The sequence below is a fragment of the Prinia subflava genome, chromosome 8, assembly GCF_021018805.1.
Source record: "Prinia subflava isolate CZ2003 ecotype Zambia chromosome 8, Cam_Psub_1.2, whole genome shotgun sequence".
Taxonomy (NCBI): domain Eukaryota; kingdom Metazoa; phylum Chordata; class Aves; order Passeriformes; family Cisticolidae; genus Prinia; species Prinia subflava.
In genome coordinates, this window is record NC_086254.1 from 15,277,276 (window position 1) to 15,299,913 (window position 22,638).

At 65.2% G+C, this 22,638-nt stretch overlaps 1 protein-coding gene across 2 annotated transcripts; it reads left to right on the plus strand.

The window, feature by feature from the left end:
- Nucleotides 1-1,155: 1,155 nt before the first annotated feature.
- FCHO1 (FCH and mu domain containing endocytic adaptor 1) lies at nt 1,156-22,199 on the plus strand. 2 transcript variants are annotated; one of them, XR_010081098.1, is made up of 29 exons: nt 1,156-1,234; nt 2,229-2,285; nt 2,926-3,003; nt 3,603-3,694; nt 4,303-4,377; nt 4,452-4,593; nt 4,673-4,825; nt 6,159-6,263; nt 7,828-7,926; nt 8,008-8,104; nt 9,059-9,103; nt 9,180-9,252; nt 10,058-10,079; nt 10,162-10,216; nt 10,328-10,509; nt 10,600-10,624; nt 11,129-11,191; nt 11,283-11,325; nt 11,438-11,529; nt 11,611-12,229; nt 13,215-13,333; nt 14,499-14,604; nt 14,692-14,803; nt 16,633-16,788; nt 18,023-18,155; nt 19,109-19,308; nt 20,521-20,585; nt 20,671-20,835; nt 21,949-22,199. XR_010081098.1 is itself a non-coding variant. In XM_063403403.1 (29 exons), the coding sequence occupies exons 3-29, from the start codon at nt 2,977-2,979 to the stop codon at nt 21,969-21,971; spliced, it is 3,072 nt and encodes a 1,023-aa protein (XP_063259473.1). In that variant the 5' UTR covers nt 1,156-1,234; nt 2,229-2,285; nt 2,926-2,976; the 3' UTR covers nt 21,972-22,199. The 2 variants fall into 2 exon arrangements, 1 of the variants encoding a protein (XP_063259473.1); XM_063403403.1 differs by having other exon boundaries at nt 11,611-12,204; nt 13,206-13,333.
- Nucleotides 22,200-22,638: the final 439 nt, after the last annotated feature.

Genomic DNA, 22,638 nt, shown 5'->3' on the forward strand with positions numbered 1-22,638 from the left:
CCTTCCCACCCCTCCCAGCCCATCCCAAACCTCCCCTTCCCCAAAATCTCCTCGTTCCCAGCCCCGTTGCTCCATCGGGGGCTGTTTTGGGGAGGGGGCTCCTCGGCCATTCCTGGGGGGGGCTCGGTCCCCTGGAGCCCCGATGTGACCCCCGTGCCCGGGGCTGGCCCCGGGGCTGTCCCTTGTCCCCCCCAGCCCCCTCTGAGCCCCCCACTCCGCTGTTTGCCCAGTGGCTTTGGCTTTTGGGGAGGGGGCTTCACCGCCATTACCCCCCCCTTTGGTGGCTGCCACACGCGGGGACACCGCGGGGTCACGGAGGTGACACTGCTCGTGGTGGCACCGCCTGAGCCGTGCGTGCAGCTGGGGAGGGGTCTCCGAGCCGCCCCCCCGGAGCCCCCCCGGCGCTGCCGCGGTGCCACCGGGGCCGGGCCTGGCACTGCCACCCGGGCGCGGTGACACCTGCCAGGTGCGGCGGGGACAAAAGGCGGCGTAACCGGAGCCGCCGCGTGACGCACCCGCCGCCGCAGCTCCGGTGGCACCGCGGGACCGGCGCGGCTCCCCCGGTAGGAACCGGCGGGATGCTCGGTGAATTCCCGGCGGGATGCTCGGTGAATTCCCGGCGGGAATACGGGAATGTCCCCGCCCCGCCCGCCGGGAATGTCCCTCCCTGCCCGCGGGGACGCCTCCGTGCCTGCTGCCGCAGCTGCGCCCGTGACAGCCGGAGCCGGGGCATGAGCTCAGCGGCGTGCGAGGCACCGGCTGGCACCGGCGGGGACAGCCCGGGACGGCGGCTGCGGTGACAACGGGGGGCGCGGGCGGGAGCCGCTGCACCGGGAGCGGCACGGCGAGCACAGGGAGCGGCAGCCCTGGGAATGGGGAGGGTGTGACAGCTTGGGATCGGTGACAACCGGGAGAAGGCGACAGCTCCGGCTCTCCGGTGCAGGCGGCTCCGCTCGCGCATCTCCCCCCGGCGCCGCTCCCGCCGCGCTCTCGGGGCGGCGGCCCCTTTAAAAATGCAAATCAGCCCCCTCCCCGCGCGCGGCGCGGCGGCGCCTCGGCCAATGGGAGGCGGCGGCCGCTGGCTGCGGTCACCGCTGCCGGGAGCGCTGGCCAATGGCAGCGCGGCTCGGCGGGAGGGGGCGTGGCCGGCTCCGCCCCGCGGCGCGGTCCCGGCGCGGTCCCGGGGCGGCGGCGGCGGCAGCGGAGCGGGGCGGGGGCGGCGGCGGCCCCGCAGGTGAGTCCCGCGTCCTCCCCGGAGCGGCCACCGAGCCCGGGCCCCGCACACCGGACCCGCCTCAGAGTCCCCCCCGCCTCTGCCCCGCCGCGCAGCCCCCCGGTCCCGCCGTTCCCGCGCCCCGCCGCCCCCGCAGCATCGCCCTCGCCGCGGTGCGGGGGTGCAGCCCCGCGCCCCCCCATTGCCGTACCGGAGATCTCCCTCCCGTGGCTGCGCACCGCGCCCCGCCGCACCGCACCGCGCCCTCCGTTAATACAGCCCCGGTGCCCCGGTGCAGCCCCGCTGGCCGCGGTCCCGCTGCCGGTGCTGCGGGCGGCCCCCCCGCCGCCTCCCCCCGCTGCAGGTGCAGGGCTCGCTCCGGCGCTTTCCCTCCTTTTGGGTTTTTTTTCTGTATTTTTAGGGGTGCACTCCCCCCGCCCTCCCCGCCGTGCCTCCCGTTCCCGGTGGGTTTTGGGGTGCTCAGCCCCCCCCCGGTACCGAACCGCCCCCCTCCCTCTCCGATCCCGCCGTATCCTCCGGGGCTGCCCCGCGCCCCCCGCGCCCCCCGCGCCCCGCTGAAGGTCACGGCTGCGGGTGGCCACAACCGCCCGGTTTGGGGGGCGCAGGGACCGGGGGGGTCCCCGGGGTGCCCCCGCCGCAGCCCCCCCACCCCGCAACCCCCACCCCGCACCCCCCGTCCCGCTCCGGGACTCGGTGGCCGCGGCCACCACCGGGGACTTTGGCCGGCGGGCGCGTTCGTGGCGTTTGCGGCCGCCCGGGACCGGCGGGGCTGGGGGGGGTGGGGGGGGGGGGTCCTGCGGGCCCCGAGCCCCCCCTGAGACCCCTCCCAGCTTTTCCCCCCCCGGTTTGCCCGGCGGGGAGCGGGGGGGCCGCGCCGAGCCCGCCCCGTTGGTGACACAGGTGGCCGAGCCCGTGCGGAGGCACCGGGGGGGGGGCTCGGAGCGGGTTTTGGGGGGGCTGCAGCGGGCCCTGACCCCCCCTTTAACCCCCCCAGACCCCCGGCACGCCGAGGATGCTCGGGGGGGCCCCGCGAACCCCGCAAGAGCCCAGGGTGAGTCTCGGGGGGGGCCTCCTCGGGTGGCGCCAACCAGGCGCGAATTTTTGGGGTTTCCTGTTTTTCTTCGGGGCTTGGGGGGGGAGCGGGGCCGGGGCGGGGGGGGCACAGCCCGGGCTGGGGGGGCACATCTGGGGTGGGGGGCACATCTGGGGTGGGGGACACATCTGGGGGTGTTTCGGGGGGGCTGCTCAGCTTGGGGGACCCCCAGCACGGCAATTTTGGGGTGAGGAGGGGGAGGTCGGGATACTCGGATTTTTTTTTCGGGGGTGTTTTGGGGGGAGTTTTTGGGGGGCTCGGGGGGGGTCGGGCAGGGCGGGGTGCGGGAGCAGCCGCGGCCGCCCGCAGCCGCCGCTCATTTATTATTGATCTGCGTATCCGGTGTCGGGCCCAGCGCCGCCCCGGTGCCCCCCCGGTGCCCCCCCCGGTGCCCCGGGGTGCCGCTCACCTTGGGGAGGGGTCGCTGCAGGGGAGGGGAGGGCGGAGGGAGCACCTTGCGGTTTCCATGGCCACGGGGCTGCGTTTTCCCGGGAAAACCGGTAAAGGGCGGGGGGGGGGGGGGCGACCCCGCTGAGCCCCCCCACACCCCGGAACCCCCCCCCGGTAAAGCCCCGGTAAAGCCCCGGTGTCCCCGCAGGGCACCGCGAGTTGAGCTGCGGGGTCCCCGCGCCGCTGTCCCCCCCTCAAGATGTCCTATTTCACCGAGCACTTCTGGGTAAGCCGGGACCCCCCACCCTTGGGTGCCCCCCACCCTCAGAGAACCCCCCAAAGCCCTTGAGGCTCGTTGATTTTCCAGGCCCGTTAATGCCCGTTAATTTCCGTTAATGCTGTTGATTAATTAACCGGGGGATGGGCGGTGCCTGGGGGAGGGGGGTCTGGGGGTCTCCCGGCTGCGGTGACATCGCTGTCCCCCCCCCATGGGGGTCCCCAAGCCTGGGGGGGGGGGAATGGGGGGAAGTCACGTGGGTGGCGCTTCCTGGTTCCTCTGGCTGCTGCCGCCACCTTCCTCTTCCTCCTGCCTCAGTTTCCCCTGCGGGTTCACCTGCGCCCCCAGCGCGGCTGGTGGGAGGGGGCTGAGGTGACGCCGCTTTGTGGGTGGGGGGAAGCACCCAAAATAATCTCGGGGGGCTTTGGGGGTCACCCCAGCCCTGCCTGGGGAGCACCTGGGGCTGGTTCTGGTTGGGGTGGGGGGCTCAGCGCCCCATTTTGGGGGGTTTGGGGCGCTGCTAACGCTGATCCCGGTGCTCCCAGGGAAAAAGGGGGTGGGGGGATTGGGGATTTGGGATCTGAGGGTGGGGAGGGGTCCCCTGGCAGGGCGAGAAGAACCACGGCTTCGACGTGCTCTACCACAACATGAAGCACGGGCAGATCTCCACCAAGGAGCTCGCCGACTTCGTCCGGGAGAGGTACCCGGGGGTGGGCACGACCCGGGGGGGGGTCCCCAAAAATCCCTGTGGGGGTGCGGGGAGGGTCCCCAAAAATCCCTGTGAGGGCGGGGAGGGTCCCCAAAACCCTGTCTGCATCCCAAACCCCCCAAACTCTTCATCCATCCCAAACCCTGTCTCCATCCCAACCCTCCCAAAATCCTGACCCCATCCCAAAGCCCCCCAAACCCTGTCCCCATCCCAAACCCCCCAAAACCCTGACCCCATCCCAACCCCCCCACAACCCTGTCTGCACCCCAAAACACCCCCCAAACCCTGTTCCCAATCCCAAACCCCCCAAAACCCTTCATCCATCCCAAACCCCCCAAACACTGTCCCCATCCCAAACCCCCCAAAACCCTGTCCCCATCCCCAAACCCTGTCCCCATCCCAAACCCCCCCAAACCCTGTCCCCATCCCAAACCCTGTCCCCATCCCAAACCCTGTCCCCATCCCCAAACCCTGTCCCCATCCCAAACCCTCCATCCATCCCAAACCCCCCAAACCCTGTCTGCACCCCAAAACCCCCCCAAACCCTGTCCCCATCCCAAACCCCCCCAAACCCTGTCTCTACCCAAACCCCTCCCCAGGGCTGCCATCGAGGAGAACTACGCCAAGGCCATGGTGAAGCTCTCGAAGATGGCCACCAACGGCACCCAGCTGGGGTACGGGGCGGCTCCGGGGCACCCCAGGGTGGCCCTGGGGACCTCGGTGACCCCCCTGGTGGCCCTCCGAGCAGGACCTTCGCCCCGCTCTGGGAGGTTTTCCGCATCTCCTCGGACAAGCTGGCCCTGTGCCACCTGGAGCTGATGAAGAAGCTGCACGACCTCATCAAGGAGATCTCCCGCTACGGCGAGGAGCAGGGCCGGGTGCACAAGAAGGTACTGGCCCTGTCCCCCTCCTGTCCCCACCCCTGGTGTCCCCAGGGCCACCCCAGCCCACCGTGGTGTCCCCTGGCAGTCCAAGGAGGAGGTGTCGGGCACGCTGGAGGCCGTGCAGCTCCTGCACGGCGTGGCCCAGCTGCTGCCCAAGTCCAAGGAGAGCTACCACAGCAAGTGCCAGGAGTACGAGAGGCTGCGCAAGGAGGGCACCAGCCAGAAGGAGATCGACAAGGTGACATCCCCCGGGGTCCCTGTCCCTCCCCCCGGGGTCCCTGTCTCTCCCCCCGGGGTCCCTGTCCCTCCCCCCGGGGTCCCTGTCCCTCCCCCTGGGGGTCCCTCTCCCTCCCTCTGGTGGTTTTCTGTCCCCCCGGGTAGTCCCGGGTTCCTGTTGGTGTCCTTGGGTCCCCCATGGTGGTCCCTTGGTTCCTGTTGGTGGCTTCTGTCCCTTCCCTGGTGGTCCCTGGGTCCCCCTGAATGGTCTCAGGCTCCTGTTGGTGGCTCCTGTCCATTCCTTGGTGGTCCTTGAGTCCTCCTCAGTGGTCCCTGGGTCCCTCTGAATGGTCCCAGGCTCCTGTTGGTGTCCCTGAGTCCCCTCTGGGTGGTCCCTGGCTCTTGTTGGTGGCTTCTGTCCCTTCCCTGGTGGTTCCTGACTCTCCCTCAGTGGTCCCTGGGTCCCCCTGGGTGGTCCTTGGGTGCTGTTGGTGGCTCCTGTCCCTCTCTTGGTGGTCTTTGAGTCCTTCTCAGTGGTCCCTGTGTCTCCCTGGGTGGTCCCCGGTTCCTGTTGGTGGCTCCTGTCCCTTCCCTGGTGGTCCCCGAGTCCCTCTCAGTGGTCCCCATCCCCTCGTGGTGGTTCTTATTCCTCCTCCCTGTGGTCACTGTCACCCCCCTCTGTGGTCCTTGTCCCTTCCCTGGTGATTCTTGACCCTCTGATTGTTCCTGTCTCCCTTGGATGGTTCCTGTTCCCCCCTGGGTGGGATCCCTGACCATCCCTGTCCCCTGGCTGTCCCACCTGGGTGGTCCCTGTCCCCTCCCTGACTGTCCCTGTCATTCTCCTGGCTGTCCCTTGGCTGTCCCCTGTCCTCTGGCTGGTCCCTGTCCTGTTCCTGATGATCCCTGTCCCTGTCCCCCAGCTGTCCCCTGTCCCCTCCCTGAGGATCCCTGTCCCCTCCCAGCTGTCCCCCGGCTGTCCCCCGGCTGTCCCCCGGCTGTCCCCTGGCTGTCCCCTGGCTGTCCCTTGGCTATCTCTTGTCCCCTCCCTGACGATCCCTGTCCCCCATCCTGTTCCTGACGATCCCTGTCCACCGGCTGTCCCCTGGCTGTCCCCTGTCCCCTCCCTGAGGATCTCTGTCCCTGTCCCCTCCCAGCTGTCCCCTGTCCCCTCCCTGAGGATCCCTGTCCCCTCCCGGCTGTCCCCTGTCCCCTCACTGAGGATCTCTGTCCCTGTCCCATTCCTGATGATCCCTGTCCCCTGGCTGTCCCCTGACTGTCCCCTGGCTGTCCCTGTCCCCTCCCGGCTGTTCCCCGGCTGTCCCTGTCCCCTCCCTGACTGTCCCCTGTCCCCGCAGGCGGAGCTGAAGTCGCGCAAGGCGGGCGAGGCGCTGCGCAGGGCGGTGGAGAAGTACAACGCTGCCCGCGCCGACTTCGAGCAGCGCATGCTGGACTCGGCCGTGGTGGGCAGGGCAGGGGTGGGCAGGGGGGATTTGGGGAGAGGGGTGGGAACCGATGGGATTTGGGAAAGGGATGGGTTGGGTGGGATTGGGGAAAGGGGATGGATGGGGGGGATTGGGGAGAGGGGTGGGAACCGATGGGATTGGGGAAAGGGATGGGTTGGGTGGGATTGGGGAGAGGGGTAGGCAGGGAAGACTGGGGAAAGGGGATGGACAGAGGGGGATTGGGGAAAGAATGGGCTGGGGGGACTGGGGAGAGGGATGGGCATTGGGAGAATTTGGGGAAGGGATGGGCAGGGTGGGATTGGAGAAAGGGGATGGACAGAGAGGGATTGGGGAAAGAACGGGCAGGGGGGATTGGGGAGAGGAGTGGGCACTGGGGGAATTTGGGGAAGGGATGGGCTGGGTGGGATTGGGGAAAGGGGATGGACGGGGGTGATTGGGGAGAGGGGTGGGAACTGATGGGATTTGGGAAAGGGATGGGCTGGGTGGGATTGGAGAAAGGGGATGGACAGAGGGGGATTGGGGAGAGAGGTGGGAACTGATGGGACTGGAGAGAGGGATGGGAATTGATGGGACTGGGGGGAGGGATGGGCATTGGGGGAATTTGGGGAAGGGATGGGCAGGGTGGGATTGGGGAGAGGGGATGGATGGGGGAATTGGGGAAAGAATGGGCTGGGGGGATTGGGGAGATGGATGGGCATTGGGGGAATTTGGGGAAGGGGTGGGCTGGGTGGGATAGGGGAAAGGGGATGGATGGGGGAATTGGGGAGAGGGGTGGGAACCGATGGGACTGGGGAGAGGGGTTGGAATTGATGGGATTGGGGAGAGGGGTGGGCAGGGGGGATTGGGGAAAGAATGGGCAGGGGGGATTGGGGAGATGGATGGGCATTGGGAGAATTTGGGGAAGGGATGGGCAGGGTGGGATTGGAGAAAGGGGATGGACAGAGAGGGATTGGGGAAAGAACGGGCAGGGGGGATTGGGGAGAGGAGTGGGCACAGCCAGGATTTGGGCAGGGATGGGCACTGGTGGGATTTGGGCAGGGATGGGCAGGATGGGATGGGGAAAGGGACGAACATTGAATTTGGGAAGGGATGGGCACTGGGGACACGCCGCCCTTCCATGGGGACATTGCCACCCTGGCTGAGCCCCATTCCTTGGGGGTGCTGTCCCTTGGGCATGTGCCACCCTGGCTGTGCCAGGCCTTGGGGACATTGCCACCCTCCCTGAGCTCCTTCCCTGTCCGGTGACCCCTGGGGGCATCCCACCCTTCCCAAACCCTTCCATGGGGACATCCCACCCATCCCAAACCCCCTCCATGTCCCTGGGGACGTCCCACCCTTCCCAAACCCCCTCCATGTCCCTGGGGACGTCCCACCCTTCCCAGACCCTTCCATGGGGACATCCCGCCCATCCCAAACTCTTCCCTGCCCACCTGGGGACATCCCACCCATCTCAAACCCTTCCACGGGCACATCCCACCCATCCCAACCCCTTCCCTGCCCAGCTGCCCGTCCCTGGGGCTGTCCCCCCCTTTCCTGACCCCTCGATTTTTCCCCTCCCCAGCGCTTCCAGGAGGTGGAGGAAGCCCACCTGCGGCACATGAAGGGGCTCATCGGCTCCTACTCCCACTCCGTGGAGGACACCCACGTCCAGATCGGCCAGGTGAGTCCCCAGGTGAGACCCCTCCCCATTCCCGTTTTCCCTCTTCATTCCATGCCCCCTTCCCCCTTTTTTCCCCCCCAGGTCCACGAGGAGTTCAAGCAGAACGTGGAGAACATCGGCACGGAGATGCTGCTGCGGAGGTTTGCCGAGAGCAAGGGCACGGGGAGAGAGCGGCCAGGTGAGGCTGGGGTCCCACCTGGGCACGGGTGGATCCCTGATCCCGCTGATCCCACTGATCTGGGCTGATCCTGGGCTGATCCCACTGATCTGGGCTGATCCCACTGATCTGGGCTGATCCCAGACTGATCCTGGGCTGATCCCAGACTGATCCCAGGCTGATCTTAGCTTATCCAGGCTGATTTCCAGGCTGATCCCACTGATCCCAGTTGATCTGGGGCTGATCCAGGACTGCTCCTGGCTGATCCCACTGATCCAGGCTTATCCAGGCTGATCCCGGGCTTATCCCACTGATCCCAGGCTAATCCTGGGGATCCCAGCCTGATCCTGAGCTGATCCCAGGCTGATCCCAGCTTATCCAGGCTGATCCCACTGATCCCAGGCTGATCCTGGTTTATCCAGGCTAATCCCAGGTTTATCCCATTAATCCCTGGTTGATCCCGGGCTGATCCCAGGCTGATCCCAGGCTGATTCTGGACTGATCCCACTGATCCCGGGCTGATCCCGGGCTGATCCCATTGATCCCAGGCTGATCCAGGGCTGATCCTGGGCTGATCCCATTGATCCCGGGCTGATTCCCAGGCTGGTCCCAGCTGATCCCATTGATCCCGGGCTGATCCCATTGATCCCATTGATCCCAGGCTGATTCCCGTGCTGATCCCATTGATCCCGGGCTGATCCCATTGATCCTGGGCCTATTCCCAGGCTGATCCCATTGATCCCGGGCTGATCCCATTGATCCCATTGATCCTGGGCCGATTCCCAGGCTGATCCCATTGATCCCATTGATCCCGGGCTGATCCCATTGATCCTGGGCCGATTTCCAGGCTGATCCCATTGATCCCAGGCTGATCCCATTGATCCCGGGCTGATCCCATTGATCCCATTGATCCCATTGATCCCGGGCTGATCCCATTGATCCCATTGATCCCAGCTGGTCCCGCTCTCCCCGCAGGAGCGCTGGATTTCGAGGAGTACCGGCTGGCTCCAGCGCAGGAAGGCAAGTACGTCTGCATCCCGCTGGGAATCCCGGGCGCTGCGGGGGCTCTTCCTCACCCCGTTCCTGCTTTCCCCAGGACCCAAGAGGAGCCGGAGCAAAGCGTTCCGGATCCCGGGCCTGAGCCGTAAGGAGCGGGAGCGCGATGCCGTGTAAGGGCCTGAATCCCGGCATTCCTGAATCCCGGCATTCCTGCGTCCCTGCATCCCTGTGTCCCTGCATCCCATTCCTGCATCCCTGCATCCCTGTGTCCCTGCATCCCGGCTCCCTGCATCCCATTCCTGCATCCTGGCATTCCTTCATCCCTGCCCTGGCATTCCTGCATGCCGTTCCTGCATTTCTGCATCCCAGCATTCCCAAATTCCAGCATTCCTGCATCCTCTCCCTGGCATCCCTGCATCCCATTCCTGCATTCCAGTATTCCCACATTCCAGCATTCCTGCATCCTCTCCCTGGCATCCCTGCATCCCATTCCTGCATGCCAGCATTTCCCACATCCCAGCATTCCTGCATCCTGTCCCTGGATCCCTGCACCCTGGCATCCCTGCATTCCTGCATCTCAGCAGCCCTGCATCCTGGCAGCTTTGCATCCCCAAATTCCCGCATCCACGAATTCCCACATCCTATATCCCCAAATCCCTGAATTCCTGCATGCTGCATCCCCGAATTCCCACATCCACGAATTCCCACATCCCCGAATTCCCACATCCCTGAATTCCCACATCCCTGAATTCCCACATCCCCAAATTCCCACATCCCCGAATTCCCACATCCCCGAATTCCCACATCCCCGAATCCCCACATCCCCAAATTCCCACATCCCCAAATCCCCACATCCCCAAATTCCCACATCCCCAAATCCCCGCATCCCCGAGTTCCCCCATCCCTCCCTCCATCCTCCCCACATCCCACCCCCCGCTCCCCCTGCCCCTCCTGACTCTCCCCGTGTCCCCCCAGGGAATCCCCGGATAACGACCTGGTGAGCGTCCCGGTGCCCCCCCGCCCCGGCGCCGCCCTCCCCGCGCCGGGAGCACCGGCAATGTCGCAGCGTGTCCCCGCAGGGCTGCCCGGAGGTGGACGAGGACGGCTTCACCGTGCGCCCGGACATCGCCCGCGGTATCCTTGGCGCTCACCCGGGGATTCCCGGGGAGAACCCGACCCGGGGGAGGCTCGGTGGGATCCCGGGGGAATTCCAGGCGGGAATTGCCTTGACTCGGGGGCGCTCAGGCGAGGCGGAGACCGCCGGGTGCTCCTCCAGCGACTCGGACTACGACGAGGACGAGCCGCGCAAGTTCTACGTGCGCATCAAGCCCGTGCAGCCGCGGGAGGCGCCCGGCAGCGCCGAGGCCGCCGTGGAGCAGCTCAAGGCCACCGTGGGGAATCTCATCCTGGCCCCCGGGGTTGTTGGGGTGAGCCTGGGGGCGGGGGGGGGGACCGAGGGGACCCCCGGGGTTCCCGGGGTCTCAGCTCAGCGCTGTGCCCGTCTCTCCTCCTTGCAGGGCACGGTCAGGAGGCAGGCGTCACGTAAGTGGCACTGGGGAGGTGGCGGTGAGGCTGAGGGGCGCTGCTTGGGGACATCGTGTCCTCCCTGAGACCCCTGCCTTGGGGACATCCCACCCTTCCTGAGCCCCTGCCTTGGGGACATCTCACCCATCCTGAGCCCCATTCCTTGGGGACATCGTGTCATTCCTGAGCCCCCTGCCTTGGGGACATTGTGTCATTCTTGAGCCCCCTGCCTTGGGGACATCGTGTCGTTCCTGAGCCCCTTTCCTTGGGGACATCTCACCCTTCCTGAGCCCCCTGCCTTGGGGACATCGTGTCGTTCCTGAGCCCACTGCCTTGAGGACATCGTGTCCTCCCTGAGCCCCTTTCCTTGGGGACAGTGCCACCCTCCCTGAGCCCCCTTCCCTGGGGACATCCCACCCGTCCTGAGCCCCATTCCCTGTCCACTCGCCAGCCCCTGGGGACCCCCCACCCCTCCCGAGCCACCCCGTGTCCCCTCACGGTGACGGTGCCATCCCTCCGCAGGACACGCGGCATCCCTGACCCCGGCCCCCGGTGACACGGACCCCGAGGGGACACTGGCGGCGGGTGAGGCTGGCCGGGGGGTCCTGGGGGGTTTGGGGGGGCACGGGAGGGGTCCTGGGGGCGGGGTGCGCTGCATTGTCCCCTCTCCCCGCAGGTGACAGCGCGGGGCGGGGTCTCCCGGCGGCGCAGGTGAACAGGTAGGGGACAGGGAGGGATTGGGGTGCCATGGGGTGGCCGCCCCCCATCCTTGGGGGGTCCCGGGTGGGCTTTGATACCCCCCTCGCCCCCCCTGCTCTGTCCCTGTCCCAGCGGCCCCGGGAAGCCCCCCCAGGACCCGCTGCCCTCGGCCGCTCTCTTCGGGCCCCCCCTGGAGTCGGCGTTCGAAGCAGAGGAATTCCCGGGTGAGGATTTGGGGGGATTGGGATGAGACCCCCCCCCACCGTGGGGAGGGGTCCGCGCTCTGACCGGGGGCTGTCCCGCAGCCCCCCGCTCCTACGTCCTCACCTCGTCGTCGTCGCCCTTCTCCTCCTCGTCCCCGGAGAACGTGGAGGACTCGGGGCTGGACTCGCCCTCGCACCCCGCGCCCGGACCCTCGCCCGGACCCTCGCCCGGACCCTCGCCCAGACCCTCGCCCGACTCGCGGCCCTGGAGCCCCCAGCCGGGCACGCCGCAGAGCCCCGGCCCCAAACCGCCGCCCCCCGGCAGTGCCTGGCCCCCCCGGCCCCGCAGCCCCTCCGGCCGCCTCCCCGAGCCCCCCAGCTTCGCCGTTTTCAGCGGCCCCGGCGCCGAGGGGCTCTGGGGGGACGCGGGGGCCGCGCCCCGGGGTCGCAGCCGCTGCCTCAGCGGCCCCACCCCACGTGAAGCCCCCTCCCCGGATCCCTTCGGGGAGCCCCCGGCGTGGGGCAGAGCCCGCAGCCCCGGCGGGGAGCAGCCCCCGCTGACGCGGCCTTCCTCCAACTCGGCCTCCTCCTCATCCTCCTCGCCGGCCCCCCCGAGCGGGGGGGAGTCCTCCAGCCCCTCCCCCTGGGGCTGCCAGGGGCCGGGGGCGAGGCTGAGCGAGGGGGGGCCCGGCGGGGACGCCCCCCCTGCAGTCGGAGCCGGGTGAGTGGCGGGGTGAGCTGCCCCTCCCTGACCCCTAAATCTGCCCCCGTGACCCCTAAATCTGCCCCCCGTGACCCCCAACTCTGCCCCCATGGTCCCTAACCCTGCTCCCCCGTGACCCCTAAATCTGAGTCCCAGACCTGCCAACTCTGCCCCCATTATCCTTGACCCTGTTCCCCCATGACCCCAAATTCTTCCCCCTGTGACCCCCAACTCTGCCCCCATAACCCCGAATTCTGACCCCGATTGCCCTTGACCCTGTCCCCCCATAACACCTAAATCTGCCCCCATTGCCCTGAACCGTGCCCCCCATCACCCCAAACTCTGCCCCCATCACCCCAAACTCTGCCCCCCATCACCCCAAACTCTGTCCCCCATCACCCCAAACTCTGTCCCCCATCACCCCAGCTCCACCCCCCGACCCCACCCCAGAACGGAGCTGAGCCCGGCCCAACTCCCGGCATCTCTGAGCCCCCTGGATCCCCGGGAGGTGGTCCTGGATTCCCGGGGGGAGGTTTTGGATCCCGGGGGGGGGTCCTGCGTCCCCAGGGGGGTGTTCTGGATTCCAGGGGAGGCTCCTGGATCCCGGGGGGAGTTCTGGATCCCAGGGAATGGTCCTGGATCCCTGAGGGCATCCTGGGTCCCCGGGGGGAGGTTTTGGATCCCCAGGGGTTGGTCCTGGATCCCGGGGGGAGTTGGGGAGTTCTGGATCCTGGGGTGTGGAGGGTCCTGGATCCCCAAGGGCTGGTCCTGGATCCCTGAGGGCATCCTGGGTCCCCTGGGGGAGGTTTTGGATCCCTGGGGGGTGGTCCTGGACCTTGGGGGAAGTCCTGGATCCCCAGGGTTGGTCCCGGATCCCGGTGGGGGGGTCCCGGATCCCGGTGGGGGGGTCCCGGATCCCGGTGGGGGGGTCCCGGATCCCGGTGGGGGGGTTCTGCCGTGCCGGGTCTCTCCCCTCACCCCCCATTCGTGCCCCCCTCCCCAGATTCCGCCCCCTCCTGGCCCGGCGCCGCCCACCGGGACGTTCCTCTCGTGGCCCCCCCGCGCCGCTCCCGCTCCAAGCGGCCGCCGGCGGGGCCGGCCGCGGGCAGCAACAGCGACCTGGTGCGGGCCGGGGGGCGCGGGGACCCCCGGGAGGGCGCGGGGACCCCCGGGAGGGCGCGGGGACCCCCGGGAGGGGCGGGCAGGCTTCCCAGTGCTCCCAGTGTGGGAATGGCAGCGCTGGGAAGGGGGCACTGGGAGGAGCTTGCCTGGGGAATGAAATGGGAGGAGGGGGGTGATGGAGCGGGGAAGGGGTGAGGGGATTTGGGGGTGCAGGGATGTGGAATTGAGGGATTTGGGGATGTGGAATTGAGGGATTTGGGGATGTGGGAGTTCAGGGATGGAAGGGTGTGAGAATCCAGGGACGTGGGAATTGAGGGATGCGGGATGCAGTGTTTTGGAATTTGGGGATGTGGGGGTTTGGGGATGTGGGGATTTGGGAATTCAGGGATATAGAGGTTGGGAATTCAGGGATATGCAGGGATGCAGGATTTGGGGCTGCAGGGATATGAAATTTTGGGATGCAGGGACACAGAGATGCAGGGATGTGGGAATTTGGGGATGTGGGGATTTAGGGATGAGGGGATTTGGGGGTGCAGGGATGTGGGGATGCAGGATTTAGGGATGTGGGGATGCAGGATTTAGGGATACAGGGATGCAGGATTTGGGGGTACAGGGATACAGGGATGCAGGATTTGTGCCTGCAGGGGTGCAGGATTTGGGGATATAGGGGTGCAGGATTTGGGGATACAGGGATGCAGGATTTGGGGATATAGGGGTGCAGGATTTGGGGATACAGGGGTGCAGGATTTGTGCCCACAGGGATGCAGGATTTGTGCCCGCAGGGGTGCAGGATTTGGGGATACAGGGATACAGGGGTGCAGGATTTGGGGATACAGGGGTGCAGGATTTGGGGATATAGAGGTGCAGGATTTGGGGATACAGGGATGCGGGATTTGGGGATACAGGGGTGCAGGATTTGGGGATACAAGGATGCAGGATTTGGGGGTACTGGGATACAGGGGTGCAGGATTTGGGGATGCAGGGATGCAGGATTTGGGGATACAGGGATGCAGGATTTGGGGATACAGGGGTGCAGGATTTGGGGATACAGGGATGCAGGGGTGCAGGATTTGGGGATGCAGGGATGCAGGATTTGTGCCCGCAGGGGTGCAGGATTCGGGGGCCGGGGGCGCACACACCCACCCGCCGCCCCTCGCCCCCGCAGTCGCGCTCGCTGAGCCCCTCGCCCTCCTGGAGCTGCGGCCCCTCGCACTCCGCCCCCGCCAGCCTGGGCGAGCGCGGCTTCTTCTCCGCGGCGCCGCCCGCGCTCGGTGCGTGCCGGGGCTCTCCGGGGAGGGGCGGGGAGGGACCGGGACCCCCTCCCGGCCCTGCCCTGACCCCCCGCGCCCCCTCCCCAGGGCTGTCGCGGGGCCCCAGCCCGGTGGTGCTGGGCTCGCAGGACGCGCTGCCCGTGGCCGCCGCCTTCACCGAGTACGTGCACGCCTACTTCAAGGGCCGCGACGCCGACAGGTACCGGGGAGGGGTCCCGGGGGGCGGGGGGGTCCAGATGGGGCAGCTGAGAGGAGTTTTAAAAGATTTTATTCCATGTAAAAAGGTTTTATCCCATTTTAAAAAGATTTTTATCCCCCATCCCATTCCAGTGATGAGGGAATCTCCTGTGAAGGGTGAGACAGTACAGGTGTTACAGGCTTGGGGAATCCTCTACAAACCCATTTCCCACTCAGGGGCACCACTTTTTATCCCTTTAAACTCATTTCCAGCTCCATTTCCCTCCCAACAACCTCCCTCCTGTCCCACGGCGTTTCTCACCCGGCATTTCTTAGATAAGAGAATTTATCTGAGATATCACCTGAGCCTTCTGCCAGGCTTGGGGAATCCTCTACAAACCCATTTCCCATATTGGGGCACCACTTTTTATCCCTTTAAACTCATTTCCAGCTCCATTTCCCTCTCCAAAACATCCCTCCTGTCCCACGGCGTTTCTTATCTCAGATAAGAGAATTTATCTGAGACATCACCTGAGCCTTGTGCCGGGCTTGGGGAATCCTCTACAAACCCATTTCCCATACGGGGGCACCACTTTTTATCCCTTTAAATTCATTTCCAGCTCCATTTCCCTCCCAACAACCTCCCTCCTGTCCCACGGCGTTTCTTATCTCAGAGTTTTCACACAGGTATTGTGTGATTATTACCTGTATTGTCTCACCCTTCATATGAGACAGAAATTGGGACAAAATCTCTGAGGCTGCTCTCAGCTGCCCCATCTCTGGCTCAGAAAAAGAGCATGATCGGGGTTAATCTTCATATATAATATAGATAAATCACTATATAATATAGATAATATAGATAATATAGATAATATAGATAATATAGATAAGTTGGAGAACCCCCTACAAACCCATTTCCCACACGGGGGCACCATTTTTCAACCCTTTAAACTCAGTTCCAGCTGCATTTCCCTCCCAACAAGCTCCCTCCTGTCCCACGGCGTTTCTCACCCGGCATTTCTTAGATAAGAGATTTTATCTGAGATATCACCTGAGCCTTGTGCCAGGCTTGGGGAATCCTCTACAAACCCATTTCCCACTCAGGGGCACCACTTTTTATCCCTTTAAATTCATTTCCAGCTCCATTTCCCTCTCAACAACCTCCCTCCTGTCCCACGGCGTTTCTTATCTCAGAGTTTTCACACAGGTATTGTGTGATTATTACCTGTATTGTCTCACCCTTCATATGAGACAGAAATTGGGACAAAATCTCTGAGGCTGCTCTCAGCTGCCCCATCTCTGGCTCAGAAAAAGAGCATGATCGGGGTTAATCTTCATATATAATATAGATAAATCAGTATATAATATAGATAATATAGATAATATAGATAATATAGATAATATAGATAATATAGATAATATAGATAAGTTGGAGAACCCCCTACAAACCCATTTCCCACACGGGGGCACCATTTTTCAACCCTTTAAACTCATTTCCAGCTGCATTTCCCTCCCAACAACCTCCCTCCTGTCCCACGGCGTTTCTCACCCGGCATTTCTTAGATAAGAGATTTTATCTGAGATATCACCTGAGCCTTCTGCCAGGCTTGGGGAATCCTCTACAAACCCATTTCCCACTCAGGGGCACCACTTTTTATCCCTTTAAACTCATTTCCAGCTCCAGTTCCCTCCCAACAACCTCCCTCCTGTCCCACGGCGTTTCTTATCTCAGATAAGAGAATTTATCTGAGATATCACCTGAGCCTTGTGCCGGGCTCGGAGGGTCCTCTCGCCCCCGGGGGGTCCCCCCTGCAGCCCGGGGTGTCCCCCTGAGCCCGAGTGTCCCCGCAGCTGCCTGGTGAAGGTGACAGGCGAGCTGACCATGTCCTTCCCCGCGGGCATCGTGCGCGTCTTCGGCGGCGCCGCCGCCCCGCCCGTGCTCAGCTTCAGGCTGCTCAACGCGGGCGCCATCGAGCAGTTCCTGCCCAACGCCGAGCTGCTCTACAGGTGTGGGGACACCTGGGGACACCTGGGGACAGCCTGGGACACGGGGAGGACACGGGGACAGCCAGGGACACGGGGGGGACACGGGGGGGACACGCTGTGGGGGCTGGTGGTGGGGTACAGGAGTTCCCATCGAGCGGTTCCTGCCCAACGCCGAGCTTCTCTACAGGTGTGGGGACACCTGGGGACACCTGGGGACAGCCTGGGGCACAGGGGGGACATGGTGGGGGGTGGATTTTGGGGTACAGGAGGGGCACAGGGGCTTTGGGAAGTGTGGGTGCAGTGATGGAGGGTGGATTTTGGGGTACAGGAGCTGCCATTGAGCGGTTCCTGCCCAATGCCGAGCTGCTCTACAGGTGTGGGGACACCTGGGGACACAGGGAGGGACACGGGGACAACCGGGGACACGGGGGGGGGGACATGGTGAGAGGCAGATTTTGGGGTACAGGAGCTGCCATCGAGCAGTTCCTGCCCAATGCCGAGCTGCTCTGTGGGTGCGGGGACACAAGGGGACATGGGAACAGCCTGGGACAGAGGGGGACACACGTTTGGGGGCTGGTGATGGGGTGCAGGGGGGGTCTGGAGGGATACAGGGACTTTGGGAAGTGTGGGTGCAGTGATGGGGGCAGATTTTGGGGTGCAGGAGGAGCACAGGGGCCTTGGGAGGTGATGGATGCAGTGGTGAGGGTGGGTTTTGGGGTACAGAGTGTCCCTGTTTTCCTGGGGATGCTCTCAGGAGCTGAGGGATGCAGCGATGAGGGGAGCTGAGTTTTGGGGGGTCCCAGGGGTCTGAGTGTCCCCGGGATGCAGCAATGGGGAGCTGAGTTTTGGGGGTCCCAGGGGTCTGAGTGTCCTGGGGATACAGGGACAGGGAACTGAGTTTTGGGGGTTCCAGGGGATGCAGTGGATGCAGTGATGGGGAGCTGAGTTTTGGGATTTGGGGATTTGGGGATTTTGGGGGCTCTGGGCACCCTGGGCACGCAGCAATGAGGGGAGCTGAGTTTTGGGATTTGGGGGGCTCTGGGCATGCAGCCATGAGGGGAGCTGAGTTTTGGGATTTGGGGATTTGGGGATTTTGGGGACTCTGGGCACCCTGGGCACGCAGCGATGAGGGGAGCTCAGTTTCGGGGTTCCCGGCGCTCTGGGCACCCTGTGGGGCCGCTTTGGAGCCGGGTATTGGGGTGCCAGCTTCTGGGGGCACCCACACCCTGCCTGCCCCCTTCCCCCACGCCCCCAGCGACCCCTCGCAGAGCGACCCCAGCACCAAGGACTTCTGGCTGAACATGGCAGCGCTGACGGGGCAGCTGCAGCGGCAGGCGGAGCAGAGCCCGGCCGCCTCCTACTACAACGTGGCTCTGCTCAAGTACCAGGTGAGCCCCTGGGGTGGGGGTGCTGAGACCCCCCGGGGGTGGGAAATGTGGGGTCTGGGGTGCTGAGGCTGAATAGGGTGGGAGGTGCAGGATCCTGCACGTCCCAGGGATGGGATCCTGAACGTCCACAGGGTGGGAGATGCAGGGTTTGGGGTCCTAAACTTTCAGAGGGTTGGAGGTGCAGGGTTTGGGGTCCTGAACCTTCATGGGGTGGGAAACGTGGGGTCTGGGGTCCTGAGCTTGAACAGGGTGGGAGATTCAGGGTTTGGGATTCTGAACCCCCCCAGGGTGGCAGATTCAGGGTTTGGGCTCCCAACCCTTCACAAGGTGGGAGACGCAGGCTCTGTGCTCCCGAACTTCCACAGGATGGGGGGTGGTCCCACCCTGGTCCCGGCAGGGTCTGGGGGGGGGTCCCACCCTGGTGGGGGTCCCACCCTGGTCCTGGCACGGTCCGGGTGTCCCCCCTGGTCCCGGCAGGGTCTCGGTGCTCCCCTGGTCCCGGCAGGGTATGGGTGCGGGGGGTGGTCCCACCCTGGTCCCGGCAGGGTCTGGGTGTGGGTGGGGGTCCCACCCTGGTCCCGGCAGGTTCTGGGTGCCCCTCCCCGGTCCCGGCAGGGTCCAGGTGCCCCGCCGGTCCTGGCAGGGTCTGGGTGTCCCCCCCTGGTCCTAGCAGGGTCTGGTCCCACTCTGGTCCCAGCAGGGTCTGGGTGTGGGTGGGGGTCCCACCCTGGTTCTGGTAGGGTCTCGGTGCACCCCCGGTCCCGGCAGGGTCTGGGTATGGGGGGGGGGGGTCCTGCCCTGGTCCTGGCAGGGTCTGGTCCCACTCTGGTCCCGGCAGGGTCTGGGTGCGGGGGGGGGGTCTCACCCCGGTCTCGGCAGGCTCTGGGTGCCCCCCCGGTCCCGGCAGGCTCGGGGTGCCCCCTGACGCCCCCTGCCGCCCCCTGCCCCCGCAGTTCTCGCGGCTGGGCCCCGGCGCGGCGCCGCTGCGGCTCTGCGTGCGCTGGGACTGCGCGCCCGGCTCCACGCGGGTCAGCGTCGAGTACGGCTACAACGCGGCCGCCCTGGCGCTGCCCGTGCCCCTGGGCAACGTGCACGTCCTGCTGCCCCTCGAGGAGCCCCTCAGCAACCTGCGGCTGCAGCCCGCGGGCAGCTGGTACCGGGCAGAGGGGAGAGGGAGGGGAGGGGAGGGGAGGGGGGTGATGGGGATGGACGGGGTGGGAGATGCAGGGTCTGGGGTCCCAAAATCCCACAGGGTGGGAGATGGAGGGTCTGGGGTCCCAAAATCCCACAGGGTGGGAGATGGAGGGTCTGGGGTCCCAAAATCCCACAGGGTGGGAAACGTGGGGTCTGGGGTCCTGGGGCTGAATGAGGTCAGAAATGCGGGGTTTGGGGTCCTGAATCTTCACAGGGTGGGAGATGTGGGGTCTGGGGTCCCAAAAACCCAGAGGGTGGGAAACGTGGGGTCTGGGGTCCTGAGCCTGAGTAGGGTGGGGATGGAGGGATGAGGGGTTCTGAGGCTGAACAGGGTGGGAGATGCAGGGTTTGGGGTCCTGAACCCCCACAGGGTGGGAGATGCAGGGGTTTGGGGTCCTGAACCCCTTCACAGCATGGGAGATGCAGGGTCTGGGGTCCCAAAATCCCACAGGGTGGAAGATGGAAGGTCTGGGGTCCCAAAATCCCACAGGGTGGGAAACGTGGGGTCTGGGGTCCCGGGGCTGAATGGGGTGGGAGATGCAGGGTCTGGGGTGCTGAACCCCCACAAGGTGGGAGATGCAGGGTTTGGGGTCCTGGGGCTGAATGAGGTCAGAAATGCGGGGTTTGGGGTCCTGAATCTTCACAGGGTGGGAGATGCAGGGTCTGGGGTCCCAAAATCCCACAGGGTGGGAGATACAGGGTCTGGGGTCTCAAAATCCCAGAGCGTGGGAAGCATGGGGGTCCTGAGGCTGAACAGGGTGGGAGATGCAGGATTTGGGGTCTCAAAATCCCACAGGGTGGGAGATGCAGGGTCTGGGGTCTCAAAATCTCAGAGCGTGGGAAGCATGGGGGTCCTGAGGCTGAACAGGGTGGGAGATGCAGGGATGGGGGCCCCAAACTCCCCCAGGGTGGGGGGCACAGGAATGGGGGTCCCAAGATGGAGTGGGGTCCTGAATCTCCCCCCAAGGATGGGAGAAGGGGACCCCAGACTGGGAAATGGGGACCCCAGATTGGGAAATGGGAACCTTGGACTGGAAAATGGGGATGCTGTACTGGGAAACAGCAACCTTGAGCCGGGAATTGGGGTCGCTGATGGGGTGGGGCTGGGCGGGAAGGGCTGGATTTTGGGGGGCGTGGAGGGCTGGAGCCCACCCCCCCCTTACCCCGGCAGGAACCTGGAGGAGAAGCGGCTGCTCTGGAAGCTGCTGGACATCCCCGGCGCCCCGGGGCAGGGAGGTGAGGCCGGGCCCGCCCTGCCGGGGGTGGGGACGCGGGGTTTGGGGGGCTCCCGACCCCTCCAACCCCTGCGCTGTCCCCCCAGGCTGCGGGCGGCTCTGGGCCAGCTGGGAGCCGCGGGGCGGGCCCAGTAAGCCCAGTCCCGTGGCCGCCCAGTTCAGCAGCGAGGGCAGCACCTTGTCGGGGGTGGAGGTGGAGCTGGCGGGCGCCGGGTACCGCATGTCGCTGGTCAAGAAGAGGTTTGCTACAGGTACGGGGGGGTCCCTTCCCCACTGCCTTGGGGGGTGCGGGGTCCTCTCCCCGTCCCCTGGGTGCTGGGGGAGCAGGGGGTCCCTTCCCTGGGGTGCAAGGGGTCCTTTCCTTGGGGTATTTAGGGTCCTTTCCTTGGGGTATTTAGGGTCCTTTTCCTGCTCCTTAGGGTGTTTGGGGTTCCTTCCTTGAGGTATTTATGATCCTTTCCCTGTGGTATTTAGGGTCCATTCCCTGGGATTTTTAAGGTCCCTTCCCTGGGGTATTTAGAGTCTCATCCCTAGGGTATTTAGGGTTTTTTCCTGCTCTTTGGGGTGCTCAGGTTCCCTTTTCTGGGGTGCTCGGGGGTCCCATTCCCACTCAGGGTCCCTTCCCTGCTCCTTGGGGTGTCAGGGTACCTTCCCTGGGGTATTTAGGGTCCTTTCCTTGCCCTTTGGGCTGCTCGGGGGTCCCTTCCCTGCTCTTTGGGGTGCTCAGGGTCCCTTTCCTGGGGTGCTCGGGGGTCCCATTCCCTCTCGGGGTCCCTTCCCTGCTCTTTGGGGTGCTCAGGTTCCATTTCCTGGGATGCTTGGGGGACCCTTCCCTGCTCCTTGGGGTGCTCAGGGTCCCTTTTCTGGGGTGCTCGGGGGTCCCATTCCCTCTCGGGGTCCCGTCCCTGCTCCTTGGGGTGCTCAGGGTCCCTTCCCCAGCCTCCCCACGGCCCCGAGGTGCTGCCATCCCTTTTCCAGACGTTCCCTTCCCTCTCTCCACCATCCTGGGGGAGGGGCGCGGGGGTCCCCTCCCCACCCCCCAAACTCCTTTTTTCCCCCCTCACCGGGCAATGCCCGGGGTCACCCGGGGTTTGGGGCCAGCCCCGAGCCCGTGCCCTTCCCCTCTCTGTGCCCTTCCCCTCTCCTCTCTGTGCCCTTCCCCTCCCTGTGCCCTCCCCCTCCCCCGTGCCCACCTTTCCCCCGTGCCCACCTTTCCCCCCGTGCCCACCTTTCCCCCCGTGCCCACCTTTCCCCCCGTGCCCACCTTCCCCCCGTGCCCACCTTTCCGCCGTGCCCACCTTTCCCCCCGTGCCCACCTTTCCCCCCGTGCCCACCTTTCCCCCGTGCCCACCTTTCCTCCGCAGGGATTTACCTGGCGGGGTCCTGAGCGGCTCCCGGACCCCCCCGAGCCCCTCCCGGGCTTTTCCCGTGGTTGTGTGAATTTGGAAACACTGGATGGAGGCGGGCTGGGGAGGGGCCGCCTCCCCTTCCTCCCCCTCCTCCTCTTCCTCCTCCTCCTGCTCCTGCTCCCGTCCCTGTCGCTGTCCCCGCGCCCTCCCCCGTGCTGTGAAGGGAGCAGGAGCTGCTCTTTTATTAAACACTTTATTTTCTAATAAACTCGCTCCTCTGCTGGTTCTCGCCTCCCTCCTGCCACGGCGCCCATCCCATGGATCCCATGGATCCCATGAATCCCATGGACCCCATAAATCCCATCCCGTGGACCCCATCTCAATCCCATGGACCCCATCCCATGGATCCCATGGATCCCATGAATCCCATCCTATAAATCCCATCCCATGGATCACATAAATCCCATCCAAATCCCATGGATCCCATCCCACAGATCCCATCCCATCCCATGGATCCCATGGACCCCATCCCATAAATCCCATCCCATGGATCCCATCCCAATCCCATGGATCCCATCCCAATCCCATGGATCCCATCCCAATCCCATGGATCCCATCCCATGGATCCCATGGACCCCATCCCATAAATCCCATCCCATGGACCCCATTCCAATCCCATGGACCCCATCCCAATCCCATGGATCC

Excerpts from the sequence above, each read along its gene's own strand:
- FCHO1 (XM_063403403.1), top strand. The coding sequence starts at position 2,977 with ATGTCCTATTTCACCGAGCACTTCTGG. Across the intron at positions 7,927-8,007 it reads CCCACGTCCAGATCGGCCAG|GTCCACGAGGAGTTCAAGCA; the intron begins GTGAGTCCCCAG and ends TTTCCCCCCCAG. Across the intron at positions 18,156-19,108 it reads TGGCTCTGCTCAAGTACCAG|TTCTCGCGGCTGGGCCCCGG; the intron begins GTGAGCCCCTGG and ends CTGCCCCCGCAG.